We start from the raw sequence: 16,050 nt of genomic DNA, 5'->3' as shown, positions 1-16,050 counted from the left end.
AAAGATCCAAATTCTACGCACCAACGTGATGTACTGACTCACTGCAAAAATATTTTTACAATCCTTTTTTTTTTGCTCTGAAAATGTCTAACACAGTAACGTATATGGCTAGCTAAAATTTTATTCTTTTTTCTTCATCTGACTTCAGAGAAGAAACAGACTGAAGGTGACATGAAGAACAACAAAAATTACTCTATCTAATTTTTTCTCCTCGTTTTCGTTTTTTTTTCGGATTTCGGGAGGAAATAGATAAATATGATCACAGTTCATTCATCACACATACTTTGCTTATTAGTTCATGTCCGCAACCAGTATTTGTGTCGGTTTGTGACCAACACCGCGACGCAGCGCAGTCTCACCATTTCCATCTTATGCCGGAAGTTTTCAACTAACAGTGTAAAAACGCGCACCCCACGAATCACATGTTTGTCGATGGGAGTCGAGCCTGTCAAGGAAAACCCTGTGAAAGGGGAACCCTGGTGGATGTCCTCAGGGAACAGCACTCTACGTCTAGTAGAGCAAGTATTAAGGCTGACTCTGTGCCTAATCTTTGAGGCTGTCGAAGGAAGTCACACGCTCGTTGGGGAGACAAATCGGGCGCAGGTGCCGCTAAGAATAGCACCACATTCTTCGCCCAGATAGAGGCGCCGCCTTCAACCCTTCGTATTCTCACGCCCAGCGTCTCCGAGCGCTGTCGCCAACCATCTCTTCCGCTTGGGTTATTTATAACTGTTTAGCAGGATTATTTGTAATTGATTATAACAGCCAGTAACAGTAGTAGTAGTCAGTAACTGTATAACAGATTGTTCCTATGGTTTAACCAATGTACATCACCTGCAAGGGCGCAATACCATTCCAAACTTCCTTTTCTTTTCCATTTTCTGTGTTCGAAATACTTCTGGTGATTTTTCCCAGAAATCTAATCTTCCTAGTTGTTGACAACGTATTTTCACAGAATCAAGGCTAAACGATATCTTCCTTCCACCACAACGGACCTAGTGCCATCAAAATCCCCATATCCAGTTCATTGAAGTATGTCTTTTCCTTGTACGAAGGAGCACAACAATAGCTTTTGGAGCATGGAATATTTCACCGTAATCCACGTTTATCGAAGGCGAATACAAAAAAGAAGCAGATGAACTTGAATTGGCAAAACTCTTCAAAATTAGAGTTGTAGTTTGCATCAGCTCCTTCTTTTTTGATTTCTGTTTTGGTAAATAATTAAAATGCTCGGATTGCTGTCGCGAAATGGTGGTTACAAATCAGAGGAGAGAAATTATGAGATCAGATTTCCCGACAACAACAACTGTTAACACCTTCAGAACTCACGAAATGGAGAGCACAAGGCGGATTACTGACGAAATTACCCAAGAAGGGAGCTCTTTTTTCCTGAATGATTATCGAAACCCACTTCAGGAAGCATCATTTTGTCAATTCTATGAGTACGAAGTAGTTGTCCACTGAGCAACTGATGCCTCAGGTGGTCTTGACGCTCCTGCTTCGTGAATTTGCTGGCGATATTTTCCTATGTCGCGTACAGTCTTCATTCCAAGTCCTATCTACAACTAAGAAGAATTAGGAAATCAAAAAAAAATCCACTCAAACACACATTTGCGTTCATCATGACGAGTCATGAGGTAATGTATCTGATCAGGATTACGTAGCAGTAAAGAACAATCGAATTTTGAGTGAAAAGTTAGTAAAAATCTCTCTTTCTAGTATTCTGAGAAGATATTTTGATAAATCAAAACAGTGCCTAACGAAAATCTGGAAATGTTTTCATATTTTCCATTCTGTAAACGAGCGGAAGATTCGGAAGCTTCAAAAATTGTTCCTCTTTGTTAGTCAAAGATAGCAACCTCTGAAAGTTGTTCTTCGTTTGCTCCTTTGGTTTTTTGTGCGTACTTACGTTATTGGCCTCTAGGACCAGGATGGATCTTTCACGTGCCGCCACTTCGCTTACATAACTTCACCTCGTCCTTTTGCTGATAACGCTTTGCTGATACGCGTACCTGCTATCTGAACTCTTTCACTTCACCCGTCTTCACTCCCGCACCCAAATCGCACGCATCGCATACACACGGACAACTTCTACTCCGATTATTTCCCTCTTCATTCTTTGTTATACTGTTAAGACAAACTATACGCGGCTTTTGTACTACTATCAAACTGTGTGGTTATTTTGACGACTCTACTACGGTAGGTCGTCGTTTCTGTCCCTTAGCGTGAAGTCATAGTAGATAAATCACAAGAAAATAAGGGAAGGATTTTGTTCGGGTTTTTACTGGAACTTGAGTTATTGCATACGTTGTGGATCCTAAGTGGATCTTCCGTTAGCGTCTATTTCTGGCTTATTTTGATCCCGCGATATCCGTAAAACGTGGTGATAGCACCTAAATGCCAGCTGAGGTTCCGTTGATTTTGGTTCTTCTAAAGCTTCTGTTGCATGCAATTCACGTAACATTTTTCATTCCATGTCTTTACCTGGATGCTCTTCAGCTTGATTATTTACTTTTTTCTATTGCTATTTTTTTTTGCACAATATAAACTTTTTTTTGGTGGAACTGTCATTTAAACTGATTCAGCGTAGCTCAACAAATTCAGATTCGGTTCAATTATACTATACAATTTTTTCGGTACCGAATAACCGTTTTCTTTTTGAGATTGTTTGTCTCTTTCTTTGATGTGTGTGTCAATGTCGCTTCCAAGACGATCCTTTACACTTTTCAGACAAACTGCCGTCCTCCACTTTCAATCGCGTTGCCTCTGGCATTATGCTTTTTGCCCCGAGTACCACACCAACAGGTATGCAGTTTAGCGCTTTGGCATTTTTCCAAGCTAAATCTTATGTGGTTGCAAAAATGTTCTACTATGCAATTAATTTCGGATTCATTGGTTCGTAGTTGGCACGCCGCGGTACCCCGTTTTAGAGATTAGCGTATTCGCAGCAGAACCACATACGGTCTTTCGACCATCTGACGCTAAAAGATTAGAAAACGCCAAGTTCAGAACTGATAACCTTTGTTGAGTCAAAGAATATGCTCTTCAGGTTATCCGAATCCATTCCGAAAACTCTCGGACATGGTTCGAAATCATACAACACCTCCAGCCTCGCCACCACCACTGCCAGGCTCACCATCGTAAGTTTTTTCTTTCTCGATGAAGTTCAGCTCGAATCTCAGCCAAATGTTTCCAATGTTTTGCAAGGCAAACACTTCATATTTTCTGCAGGTGGTGCCTCTGGCTTGTTTCCGCCCTTCAAGGCCATGAAATTAGCAGCGAAGAGCGCAGAAGACTTGTTGATGACATCGATCAGATGAGTTTAGATGAACAGGAAGCGCTCATCGAGTTCTTAGAGGTATGTCTTTCTTTTTTTGCCTTTATCCGCATCCAATCGTTCTTCTTTTCAGACAGAAGTAGCTCCATCAACCCTTGAGAACAACGCTTGTAAACAATTCCTATGTAACACAACAGATCTACAATTTGCTCTCGAAAGCAAGGATCCACAGGTGAGCTCGGCCCTCACATCATCTTATCTCAGCTCATAATCCTTCTGCACAAAAGAGTCGTTAATAGTCTCTTATAGTGGATTATTAAACGATTAGGCAATGTCGCATGACTTCAGTCGTTACGTGAGAGGAAAAAAATTGCATCCGCACTCAAGAAATACTTCGCCAGTGATAAAAGTGGTAGCTGTCATCTCGAAGTCTGACGTGTGCCTATGAAAAACCCGAGCAGAGTTTTTTTAGGCTGATTTTAGAAGACGAGGAGAAGCAGTTTCCCTATCTAGCACGAGCATAACGTCACAAATCATAGACGCTTGATGAACTTGGTCAACTGACACCCGAGAGATACTGTAGCTCGGGGAAGAAGTTCTTGAGCTGAATTCTTGAAAAAGCTAAACGTTCCACAAAACCTACCTTCTTTCACAGGAGACATTGATCCCATTATTATATTATTATTAGTCGACAAGGTAGAATATTAAGCAGCAGAAATATGTTTGCTTTCAATGGACTGATGGCATTGGAACTCTACCAATTTTCAAATGCTCAAGTAAAAAATGGAATTTTTTTCAAATATTCTCACGAATTTAACCTAGCGATTTTGACGTTCCTCAATAATTCTGCACTTTTCTCGTATATCTGTAGAGCAAAAAAAAAACGCCTAAAGGTGCCATAGACGGCAAGTCTTAGTTGCTGCAGAACGTGTTCGACCGGCAGGACTCAACGCGTCCGCAAAAGCATAGTTGTTTCCTGGCCTAGTAGAAGGTGCATTAAGTCGACCCGTTGAATACATTCACCGTCGAATATAGTATGAAAAACCTAATTTGATCGAAGTTGACAAATTCTTCACGGAATACTAGTCCTCGATGTTTTAAGGAACTGCTGGTTCTTTGGCAACAACTGTATCACAAAACACTGCCCTCTCTTCAGAGCATATTGTATCCGCTAAAGGTACGGAACTCTGTTACCTTGCCAAGAATGAACCTTTCATGAGAAGGAAATTTTTAGCGCCATCGGCCAAACTTTGATGTTCGTCGAACGATCCTAACAATATTCCGAGACCGAGTTCTTAGCAAAGTGAGTTATTAGATTAGATTCGGGACAATTTTCCCGTATATTTCCAGTCAAGGTTTAGGTGCTCCAACAAGTAGACGAAAGGATACCATCCTTAGAGCCGATGCTCTTCACCGTACTACTCGAAACGGATAGTTTCACAGAAGAAACGAGGAATTTCGCCTCTCTCGCTCATCGAGTGATGGGTACCAAAGAGGTACCAATCCAGAATGTTTTACTTGTCATCGCACTGAAGTGAAACCCTCATTCTTTCCAGACACGGAAACAAGAGCCACTGGTCAGAGTTCGATCACGGACGCTGCCCAATAAGCCCACGAAGAAGGTGACGTGGGGTGATTTGAGGAAATCAGCCACGTTCAGCATTTGAGTAGCCGGCGAAATCGCTGAAGTCGTCCACAGAGACGTGTTCTCCTTGTTGTCTTACCTCGTCCACTCACTCGGCGTACACACCACTCTCAGTTACGCCATACACAATACAGGTGTCTCGCTATGTGTATATTTTTGCTGCTGTATATTATGTTATGTAAGCATAAAATTCATTCGTAATGAGAGTTTCGTATGCACAATGAGACCATTGTAATCAGCAAGAGCAAGAGCAACAACACCAAATCAGCAAGGGAAAGAAAAGGGTGGGCACGAAAGAAAGAGCAATGAAAACTCAACAGAAATTCGATGTATAGTACAGGAGAAAAATAACTAGAATAGTTTGCGTTAAAGCGTTGAAGTTTCGGTGGAGGTAGGTCAGAGACAGAAATTCTTCTCTATGCGTCGTTCACATGGCTCACATTCAACTCGACAACAGTAGTGGAATTTGCAATTGCACTGGTCCGCCTCGAAGAAGACCCGTCGTTCAAAACCACGGTTACAACACAACTACAATGATGGAAAAATTTCGAAGTTTCGTGGATAGTGGAAAAGCGCAAATGCCCACCAGCTGACAACCGTCCACTCCTTGCGACGTAACATTGCACTCCCTTCCCTTCGTGCCAAAAATACCCCGAGCCGGATCTGCATCGCAAAAGTCGGGAGATGGGCTCATGTAGATCTAAAAATCAACATAGGTCATTGGTAAAGATAAACATAGGTTGGGAATCTGGAATGAAGGAGGGAGAGAGCTTTAAGGAACACTGTTACACTAGTGACTGGTCAGTAACTCATGAATGTTTCTGTAAAAAAACCTTATTATTCAGGTGAAAAAATAAGAGATTGAGAGTTTACCCAACTGGCGTGTCAAATCACTACCCTTATCCTCTCAGACAAACCTGATACTAATCCGTCGACATCGGTGGGATAGAAAGCTTAGTTGGTCTGCAGGGGTTTCGAACTATCGACCGTATCCATCACCGTATTAGGGTGATGGATGTTATTGAAAGCAGCTTAGAACAATAAACATCTAACAACTACCGTCCTTGCCATTCTCAAAGGGAGCTATATTACTCAAATATCTATGTGAGACTTTTCTTCTGATATCACATACATTAAGCTCAGCTAAAACTCGGGTGAATAGCAAAAAAGTGAGTAAGCTTACCAGATCCGCGTTGGTGTGTCTCTTGAATTGTGAATTCTTCATAACGATTCGAGGTTGTTCATCCTCTTCTTCGATTGCAACTTCAGACGCTCCATCAAATTTGTCTTTTATGATCATTCCTATCTCCCTACAAGTTATGCGATGTTGAAAAGACATTAAAGATGAAGAAATTGTGATCCTGATACCTAAAACTTGGAAGAGTGTCCCAACACGTCTTTATTTCGCACGAGCCGCTCATTCCATGGCACTTACATTCTCGACGCAGACTTTTCTCGAGTACCTAAAAATGGCATCGTATGTTCAGAACTGTCATCGCAGGTTCTTCCAAATTTAGCTTAAAAGCCATGATTTTCTGCTGTTTTCCACGATATCACGGTCGTTTGCGCGTCGTAAAAAGGCTGGGATGCGAATTCCATGGCGAATGTACCGGACAAACATTGATTGACGGACATGGGTGATAAGAAAACAGGATCAGTCGCGAACCTTGCCCAAAGACGAATTGCCTAGCCAAGAGAACAGCGAAACACAGACGAGAGCTGTGAGTGACAGCTCTATTCTTATCGTTTTTGAGAAATGACTGGAATTTCCAGGATTTCTAGAAATCAAGGCCTCGAAAAATATGGGTGCTGTGTTTCATATTTGACTACTAAGGATGAATCTGCAGAATGTTCACAGGACGTAGAATACGGCTGCATTGAAAAAAAAAACTTCTAAGTAGAGGGTTTGCAAAACATTCTGGGAAGAAAGCGTGATACGAGTTTGCAAATCATGGCTCCGCTTTCCTAAATGTTTTGGCATCAGTTTTGACCACTGTCTGCTTTGGTATTAGAGATAAATTGAATATGAAATTAATGGAATGGTTCTTTCTCTTGGTTTCCAGTAGTTATTTTGTGGTTTTCATGTAAATATTTGGAGCCCTCAAACAATGGAAAAACTCAAACGATGGAGTCCAGCAACTTCTCACTGCATAATTTCTGCATTTCCGCACCAAATTTTAGCTTAAGGAAAACTAATGGTTCAAAATCCTTTTTTATAGGATGAATGTTGTTAGAAATAGACCACTTGTCGTTGCATAGGAACTTTCAAAAGATGCTCCATGAGATGAATAACCTATCTCTTGAAAGTCCTTGGTTTATGGTTTAAAATCACATTATAAGATTATGTACTACAAGCGCAGTGGCGTACATTCAGTGCCTGCCCTGCTCCCGGCCTTAGGGCGGAGCTAGGCGAAGGTTCCACGACGTTCGCACGTCTACTGTACCAGTAACGACGAATTCGAAGAAAAAGGTGGTACGGGTACCACAGCGGATTGTATAAAAGAATCCAAACGATCTGTAATCCGCTGCGATTGCGTAGGTGGTTGCGCTCGAAGTGGCCCAGTTGACCCCGCGGTTGTTGTCGGGGTGGGACCCTCGTTAGCTGCGATCCAGCTGCGGAGATCAGTAAAGATCCAATCTCAAACGGAGCTTTCATGCGCATCGAGAACGCAATTATGCGATTGTACAAAGCTTCTCTATGACGTAGGTTCTGTTCTTTGCTCAGACAACAGTTCTCCACCAAATTTCCTGTAAAGGCAGTTGATTACAATGACGGCAGTTCTTACTGAAATATGTTGGCAGGTGACAGTTGAACAACTTCTGAACCGACTCGAACCCCAGTGCTCAAACTGCAAAGAATTGATTGCAAAGAACGAACGACTATGGCGACATCGGTTTACGTGCGGTCAACGGCGCCATTAACATTCCAACGAAAGTACTCTGACCACGTTCGGTGAGCATAACAATCCTTAAAGTGCTCGCGTGAAACTATTTCTTCCTGTGTTTGTAACCACGGAAGTGAACAGACCTAGTGCACAACAAACCGATTAGCTGACCAGTGGACACTTTTTCAGTCACTGGGGGCTAAAAAGCATCTTAACTGTATAATTCACGCCAGAAATTCTACCACTGCGATGGTTATGTGATTGCTTACATTCTTACAGGCTTAGGATTTTTTCTTATGTTCTTAGCGCCAAGGTCATATGTCTTGTGATTGTGTTTAAGCATTTCTTCCACCTGTTACTAGGAGGAGAACAGTTAAGATGAACGCTATCTTTAGATAAGGTATTTACATCAACAAAAAAAAACCGTTTTCGAAAAATGCGCTCAACTACGTGCTCCAATCAAATTTGAAGTCACGAAGGTAAGAAAAGAAGTTTTTGGTGTGTAGAAAGCCTTCATATTATTTCCTTAGAGGTACAATTTAAGAGGCATTATGAGAAGAAAAAAGAAGAAAGTCCTCGGTTCTTACTTAGGTCTATTAATAATGGTACTTAAAGGCATCACCCCACGAATCTGAGGTGGTACGGATTTCACTTGGAGTATTCTTATACGGGATGGTAGATTATGGAGAGGGATGCTATTCCGTCCATTTCTTCCTAATTGCCGTAAAAAACGGCCCGGAAGATGCGGCGCATGCACAAGGCTGGCGCGCTCCAATCGAATTCCTTGTAGAAAATAGTGCGCCGCAACGCTCAAAGCCGTATCTTCCGGGCCGTTTTTTACGGCAATTAGGAAGAAATGGGCGGAATCTACCTCCTCTACATAATCTACTATGCCGTGTACAAATACTCCACCGGAAATCCGTACCACTCCAGATTCGTGGGGTGATGCCTTTAAGTCGTTTAATCACAACCATATTATCACTTAAGTCACAGCAACTTGCTTCTCTTGCAAAGTTGCGATCTTCGCTTCTTTACGATCGATTACGTCTTCACTAGATAACTCCTTCTTTTACATTTTATCACCTTCAAGAAAAAAGATCGTTATGGAATGTTACTCTCGCTTCATAGTTCACAAAATAGTTCCTCGAGAGCAGTTACGTAACTCATACTCGAAGAGCAATGCTAAAACCATCGGTCCCAGCAGAATGAAGTAAAGAGAATGATAAAGGAAATTAAAACAAGGAAACAAGTGAGGAAACAAGTGGGAGACTCCACCCTCCCTCACTATCGGACCTTCTGAAGGACCTGTCGTTGGTGTTACACACTACTAGCAGAAAACCTGTATACCCGACCCCAAATCTCTTCAACTGGGTTGTTGCGACGCGAGAGACGCGTCGCGTATACAGGAGGTTTTCTGCTAGTTCAACATATTTGGAGCCGACTAAACAAAGCTTCCCAATAACGGAACATATGCTGTTTTCGGCCTACACTATTTATCAACAAAACGCTCTCTTGATTGTATTTAGTAGATGTGATAAAGGAATGGAATGGAGGCGTGAATTGAAAACGTACAATTTCTGTAGTTAACACTAATACAGATATGTCATTAATATCTCATTAGTCACACTATTCACAAATTTATGGTATGGTTTTAAGAAAGACCAAACCTAAAATTTTCTTAGAACTACATCAAACCAACCAATCACAGACGAGCTCATAGCCAATCACAGATATTTTCGTCTAGCGCATCTTCAGCTTTCTGCTTCGAAATCAAATAATCACGCAGGCGATTATAGCACGCCTGGTATGGAAAAATGCTGTTCTCGCTATTGCGGCGTAAGCGGATTACCAGTTGAGAACAGGTGACATCGCTCGTTGATTTTAAGCTTTTCACTAACAGCTGCATTAGCGTCTACGAAATATGCCGCTTGGCTGTCAGATATGTCGTTATTTGGAAAGAGTTGGAAGGCAAGAATGGATAGAAAAATACATAGAACAATGATAATTATACTCGTTTGGAAGAAAGAGGTTACGAGAGAAGCTTCGGCTGCTAACTTTCTCTCTCATACGTCGTATTAGAACAGGAAAAGTTCGTCTATATGGATACACGTAAGTATTCCACAGTCTACTGCAACAAGTGAAGCTACGAAGTAAACACTTGGGAATTCTAATTATTTGCCGTATGTCTTTTAATAGAATGAAATATATATAATACAAAATGAATACAATGTAATAACAAATAAAATACAATGTAATAGATGAGAAAATCAGCGGGTTGTTACGACTTTAATTTGATTGCTGCGTTAATTAAAGGCATCACTCCACGAATCCTGGTGCAGATTTCAGGTGGAGTATTCTTATAAGGTATAGTAGATTATGGAGAGGAGGGTGATTCCATCCATCTCCTCCTAATTGCCGTAAAAAACGGCCCGGAAAATGCGGCGTGTGTAACGGCTGGCGTGCTCCAGTCGAACTCCTTGTAGAAAGTAGTGCGCCAGAACGCCCGAAGCAGTATCTTCCGGGCCGTTTTTACGGCAATTAGGAAGAAATGGACGGAATCACCCTGCTCTCCATAATCTACTATCCCGTATACGAATACACCACCTGAAATCTGCACCACCTCAGATTCGTGGAGTGATGCCTTCAAATGGGAGATGATCGCGACTGTTCACATTTTTCAGTTTTTTTTTTCAGTTCAATACTTTTAAAAAAGGTTACTCTATACCTTGGTGCTATGTAATATGATATAATATAATATAATATATATATATATATATATATATATATATAATAGGAAAGAGTGTATTACGCAATTTTTTCAAACCGTGTTTGTGAAACTCAAAGTTGACTGAATCTCATGGATGCATTCCTGCTCACATATTCGTTCACAATTGACAGCACATAACCCTTCCGATTAGCCGTAAAGAAGAAAAAACGTGAATCGAATCATGGTATTTCAAATATTAATGACGAAATTCTACTCCGGTTCCTCTATGTACCTGATAATCTCGCATTCAGGCCTATCATAGGAAATGAGGATACGAGTTAAACTCAAATCAAGACTCAACCTTGAAAAACCATACAATGGTATCTGGATAGATTGAAAGCACTAAGGCTCGACTCCATAAGTGATTTTGAAATCTGAGCAATTTTTGAGAGAAGAAAGGTTTCTACTTCCATGAGAATGAATGACTCACTTGTCTGCCCGCTCTATTATTGTGTAGGTTCAAAATCGCTCGACTAGAAGCGTTCTTTCCTCTTTCAGCAGCATCAACGAACTCTCTCGAGATCGCTATACCGTACTGAACGTTATCCGAACATCCTTGATAGTCATAGCTCCGCATCTGAAGTACGAATATGTGCGAGCGCTCTCGTAACGCTCCTCTAGTGTGACCACCTCACCTGCGGATCGAGTGTGAGCATCGATTGATCGCATCCGCACCTTTCGTTCAGCCCTCGGGCACAGTCTCGCGTCACCCTAAGCGCATATGGAGTTGCACAGAAATTTGGCCATATGGGCTATCAAAGGAAACGTTCACGGAATTTTGATTGTTGGATTCTTTGCGGATTCTTTCCAATAGTAGGTGGAGTTGTTGTAGTTTACAAGAATAGCAGCTTAAAGTGTAAAACGTTCGTCAAAAATCGAAGTTGCTTATTTTGGCAATCCATTTTACGCGCTTTCGTTCCGGTGAAAACGTTCAGAGTTGCTTCATCGAGTAAACCGAGTACTCTGAGTGCTGAAGTAGCCTCATAATTTTGGGATTTATACGGGGATGATTGTTTTTGCTGCCATCCTTGAAAACAACGCAGTGAGTTTCACCCACTAGTGGGAAGCAGGTTCTCGAATCCAAAATTCCCAGAACGTCTCCTTTAGGCTTAGGTCACGTACCGATATGCGACTCCAGCAGCGGAGACAGCATGAACGAAGGCGGATTCGCGTGTGCCTTCTCGCATTATTACGTCGCTGATCAACTCAAGAGTGACTGGATCGATCAATGTGCAGTTCCACCTGGAATCGAATGAGGAAACAAATCGAAAATCGTCTGTCCTTTTGATTTTTTTTGCTACTCACCTTCTCTTGTTGAACTGATACTGACATTCAGCGTAGGCGTTTTGAGCACCATATTGCACACTATCCATCATGTCGGGGTTCTTTCGACAGAATCTGAACAGCACTATTACATATTCTTTTCTTATTTTTATAGAATTGTTTCTTTTGTATAAAACTGCATACTATTACGGTACATTTACGTTGAACTTTTTTTTTGAAGACACAGGTTGCAGTTAAGCACACGAATTTTCTTAATATTTACTCGTAGTGCTTTGTTGCTTGTGCTTTTTTTCTCAGCTACTCTAGTACATCATCGCAGTAAAGTATCAAAATTCATCTGTAATTTACAGGTTCTAATACTCCACAGTAATGATATTATCATCAGAAGTATCGGTTTAGACTGACGCCTCTTTCCAAGGTAAAATAGCAATATTGTCAAGGATTGTTTTGTTTTTTTTTTGTATACAGTCGTATACCTTGCAGAGGTCAATCCTTGATTCTAAGAGTATTGCTCTGAACTCTATAGCCTCAGTTTTGAGAGAGAATGCGAAAAAGTGGTAGCGTTTTTTAGATTAGGAATATCAGAAAAATTACAACATCCTAAACGGTTGTATATCGAGATCTCTTGTGTAAACGGATAAGCTGTGATCTCTTTCAAAATGGTTGTTGAATTCAAAGTATTAGCAAAATGTTATATATCGTTCGATTTTTTCATTTACAGCACAGTTATGCATGATAAGATAATGGAGAAAACTCTTGCAAAGTGGAAGTTACATTATCAAAATAGTTTCAAATTGTCAGCTCTTAGGGTGCAGATTTGAGTGGATTTAAATTTGGGAAAGGATCTTAGAAACGATCCTTAAAACCGTTCCTCAATATTTTTGAGCATTGTAACTCAATAGAATCGTGTTTTGTTTGGATTATAATCATATAATTCATCATTGATAAGTATAATCAGTCAGACATATTTATAACTAGATATAGTCATATCATTGATAAATCCAGCCGCAGTTCCTAGAAATTTGCTTCTGAAATTCCATAGTTCCCAGAAACTTCTAAAAACTGGATATGATCGGATTGTATAAAAATGGATGTTGGTTAAAGCTCCGAAGTTTAGTATCCGGTCCTTCCAAACTTCAAAGAGGTTCCTAACAAGAAGGATCCGTCCAACTACGAGATCTGGGTTACTGATAGCCCACGAGTTACCGGCTTCAAATGTGGTTGAACATGAATTAAGGAGAAATGAAACTTTGCGATAACAAATTCGGTCATTTGTCTGAAAAAGGTATTCAGGCATGAAAATTTAAGCCTACAAAAATGCAAAGTTGACAAAAAAAACGTTCTTTCTACGTACTGTTCGGGAACAGGATGCTCGTTCTTTCTTCCTTTCAGCAGCGCTTCAGGAACTCTTTAATTACAGTGAATTAGAAAAATGGTGAATCTTCTGACACTACTCAGTCTTTCAGATTCTTTATCTTTCAAGATCTGCCAGTTAATCTTGGATTAATTAGTTCAAAACCTCTTTAATTTTTATTCATTAATCGTACACTCGAAATCGGCCGTAGTTTGGCAGTTCGTGCAGATAATTACCAAAAAACCGAAGCTGTTGGCGAACGCAAAGTCTTATCTAAAATGTCTCGTGCAATAAAACTTGAAAAAGCAAATAATTTTTCAAAAAGTTTTTAATATCTGCGATTCACATTTTTGTCATTCTTTACGCATTTGAACGACAATAAGTGTGTGAAGATGAAATGAATGACTGGCCGTAAAAATAAGTGAGAAGAAAGAGTTCAGTGACGAAATCAGTACCTTATCTGCTTTTTGGTGAGTCCTTTCATGTTCTTGCATGAGTAGGCGATTCGTGATCGGTCGAGACGGTTCCCGGCAAGTCCGAGAGCCCTAAACTGTACGAGTGAACCTGTCATGCTTAGGAATTTCTCGTAATTTTTAGAAGGCTTTCCTAGATCTTTTGAACAAGAAGTATTTAGCCATTTCTGAGATGAGTCAATTGCAATATAGTGCATATGAATCAAGGATCCTGTGATATTCCTTCATTTACTGTAAAACCTCGGCTTTCATGCGTTATTCCATGGCAATGCCTTGGTCACGGATTGCGCAGAACTTATTTTATTTTGTTTTTGAAAAGAAAACATGTATCGTAAAAATTGTTTTTAGTTAAATTTCTCCCAGTTGCCCTTCCCTTTTCTAAGAGGTAATCAAGAAGAGTCTTTCCAAGATGTAGTTCCAAAAAGCAGAACTTTACTTTGATTTTTAAAATTTTTCTTGAAACATTTTGAACCAGAAATAAATAGCGAAATTCTGAGCTGAGCCAATTACAGTACTGTATCTATTACAGTTGAATGTATGTTGGATGAAAACATATGAATTCAACAGCTTCTGAAACAAACAAAAATCGATCGATCCAGAAATTGATCCTTGAACGAAATACCTCATAATCGAAGGTCTCTAAAAGAACCCATTTAAGCTGCAGAAACTTTAAAAACGAAATTGCAAAAATTCCGAATTATCGCAGAAGAATTAATTCATAATAAGTTTCGACTGGTTTCTTCTGGACGTTTTTGTTCTCTGAAATCGTCTACTTCCGAAAATTGTAGTCAAATGTTCAAAACGTTGCACTCACAGCCAATGAACGCTCGCACACAGTCGAACGAGCACAATACAAAGAAGTAGAGTCCTTCCGAAGCGCATTTCAACGTCACAAAATCATCGTAAGCTGCGATAGGCGCCTGGATAATGACGTACGAACGGACGTAGGAAATCAATTGCACCAGCTCCTCGGATATCGAAGGTCGCGAAGAACTGAGAACGCTAGAGGGATTATTTGTACGACAAGCACTCGATCAAAACGAGACAGAACGGAGGCGCTGATGAACATAAGATGATAGGTAGGAAAAGTATTTTGGCAGGAAAATTCAGCTGAATAAAGGTAAAATGTTGGAACGAGTGTGAAAACGAAGGTGAGGAGGACGAGAAAAGCAACGACTATGCACACGAAAAGGATGGATGAAGAAAATGAACTGAAGCTAAGAACGATGGAACACAGGAAAGACGAGGCTTTTCGCACTGGGACCAACCATCTGGTTGTTTAATATTCTTAACGTCTCTAAATGTTTCTGAAAAAGTAGACGTTGAAACTGCCAGTCCTAAAATAAAAATTCTTCAATTAGGCTTCTCCGGAACGAATCCCCCAGGCTGCGAATACGGTATCGGTGCGGCGGCAGCTGACGAGTGGCGGAGTCCGACGGCTCGGTGCGAAAAATGTGGCACGCGCTCGCACGACTACAGTAATTTATCATTTGATAGATGTCTAGGAGAAATCGACCTGCTATTGAACGATCAGCTACACCTCATTCCAGATGCTGGATGGGATTCTGGGAACAAAGAGATCTCTTGGATCTTTTTTTTTGTAGAAATTTTGAAGGATTTAACAAAATAAACTTATTTGTGATACTCAGTATTACAACAACACGAAGAAGAAGTAAACTCAGGAAAATGTAAAGTATTAATAACTACAATCAGTAATATTGCGCAATGGAGAGAAACGAAGAGGTTCAGTCAAAATATCAAACTGCGGCCTAAAATCGTCTTCTTACCGAAAAAATCAAAGTCGTTTCGTTTCGGGATTTTTTTCCCCACAAATTCCCCTGAGAAGCTTTCTACTAACTTCCCCCTTACTATTTCTCGTCGAACTTTAATGAGACTCTTGCCCTTAAAAAACTTTCTTCTTCTTTTTCAAAAATTCAAATACATACCAATGTCATCGCAAAATTCTATGCCAATTTATACTCCTTCGCTTCTCACTCGTCGATTTTTGGTATATCGTTTCTTAGCTGGGGATTCGGTCGCAAAATAACTTCTTATTTGCTTTATCCACTTTTCCGGAAGTCATAACCCTCTAAACGCCCGACTAAAAAAAAACCGATGAATCAGCGAAGCTTCCTGTTTTTCAGTCATAAGGAACGAAGCAGCCATCAGTCTCGGTTTTTGAAGCGATCACTGACGAGGATGAATAAACTCATCTCTTATTCCCTTGATATCTTAATCTTACTGCAATGGAGCCACTTTTTTCGAGAAGAGAGGCAACACTTGACGAGCTGTTCCGATTCTTGCAGGTAGGTGTTCGTTTTATGTTAAAACCACCGCAACATTTTGCTGGTACTGGTTATTCTTG

General features: G+C 40.5%; 2 protein-coding genes across 2 annotated transcripts; one reads left to right on the top strand and one right to left on the bottom strand.

Moving 5' to 3' along the window:
- Positions 1-2,774: 2,774 nt before the first annotated feature.
- Positions 2,775-4,944, top strand: RB195_019697 (uncharacterized protein; the record flags this gene model as incomplete). Its single annotated transcript, XM_064187669.1, has 8 exons — positions 2,775-2,805; positions 3,050-3,140; positions 3,232-3,358; positions 3,411-3,509; positions 4,380-4,454; positions 4,512-4,580; positions 4,639-4,773; positions 4,834-4,944. The coding sequence occupies 8 exons, from the start codon at positions 2,775-2,777 to the stop codon at positions 4,942-4,944; spliced, it is 738 nt and encodes a 245-aa protein (XP_064043550.1).
- Positions 4,945-5,318: 374 nt separating this feature from the next.
- Positions 5,319-14,567, bottom strand: RB195_019696 (uncharacterized protein; the record flags this gene model as incomplete). Its single annotated transcript, XM_064187668.1, has 10 exons — positions 5,319-5,450; positions 5,509-5,622; positions 6,106-6,232; positions 6,291-6,385; positions 11,005-11,151; positions 11,210-11,285; positions 11,697-11,816; positions 11,880-11,972; positions 13,668-13,757; positions 14,500-14,567. 10 exons carry the CDS (start codon positions 14,565-14,567, stop codon positions 5,319-5,321), a joined length of 1,062 nt encoding a protein of 353 aa, XP_064043549.1.
- Positions 14,568-16,050: the final 1,483 nt, after the last annotated feature.

This window comes from Necator americanus, chromosome II, assembly GCF_031761385.1.
Source record: "Necator americanus strain Aroian chromosome II, whole genome shotgun sequence".
NCBI classification, from domain to species: Eukaryota; Metazoa; Nematoda; class Chromadorea; order Rhabditida; family Ancylostomatidae; genus Necator; species Necator americanus.
Note: the sequence above shows the minus strand (reverse complement) of the source record. Positions and strands in the feature narration are given on the sequence as shown.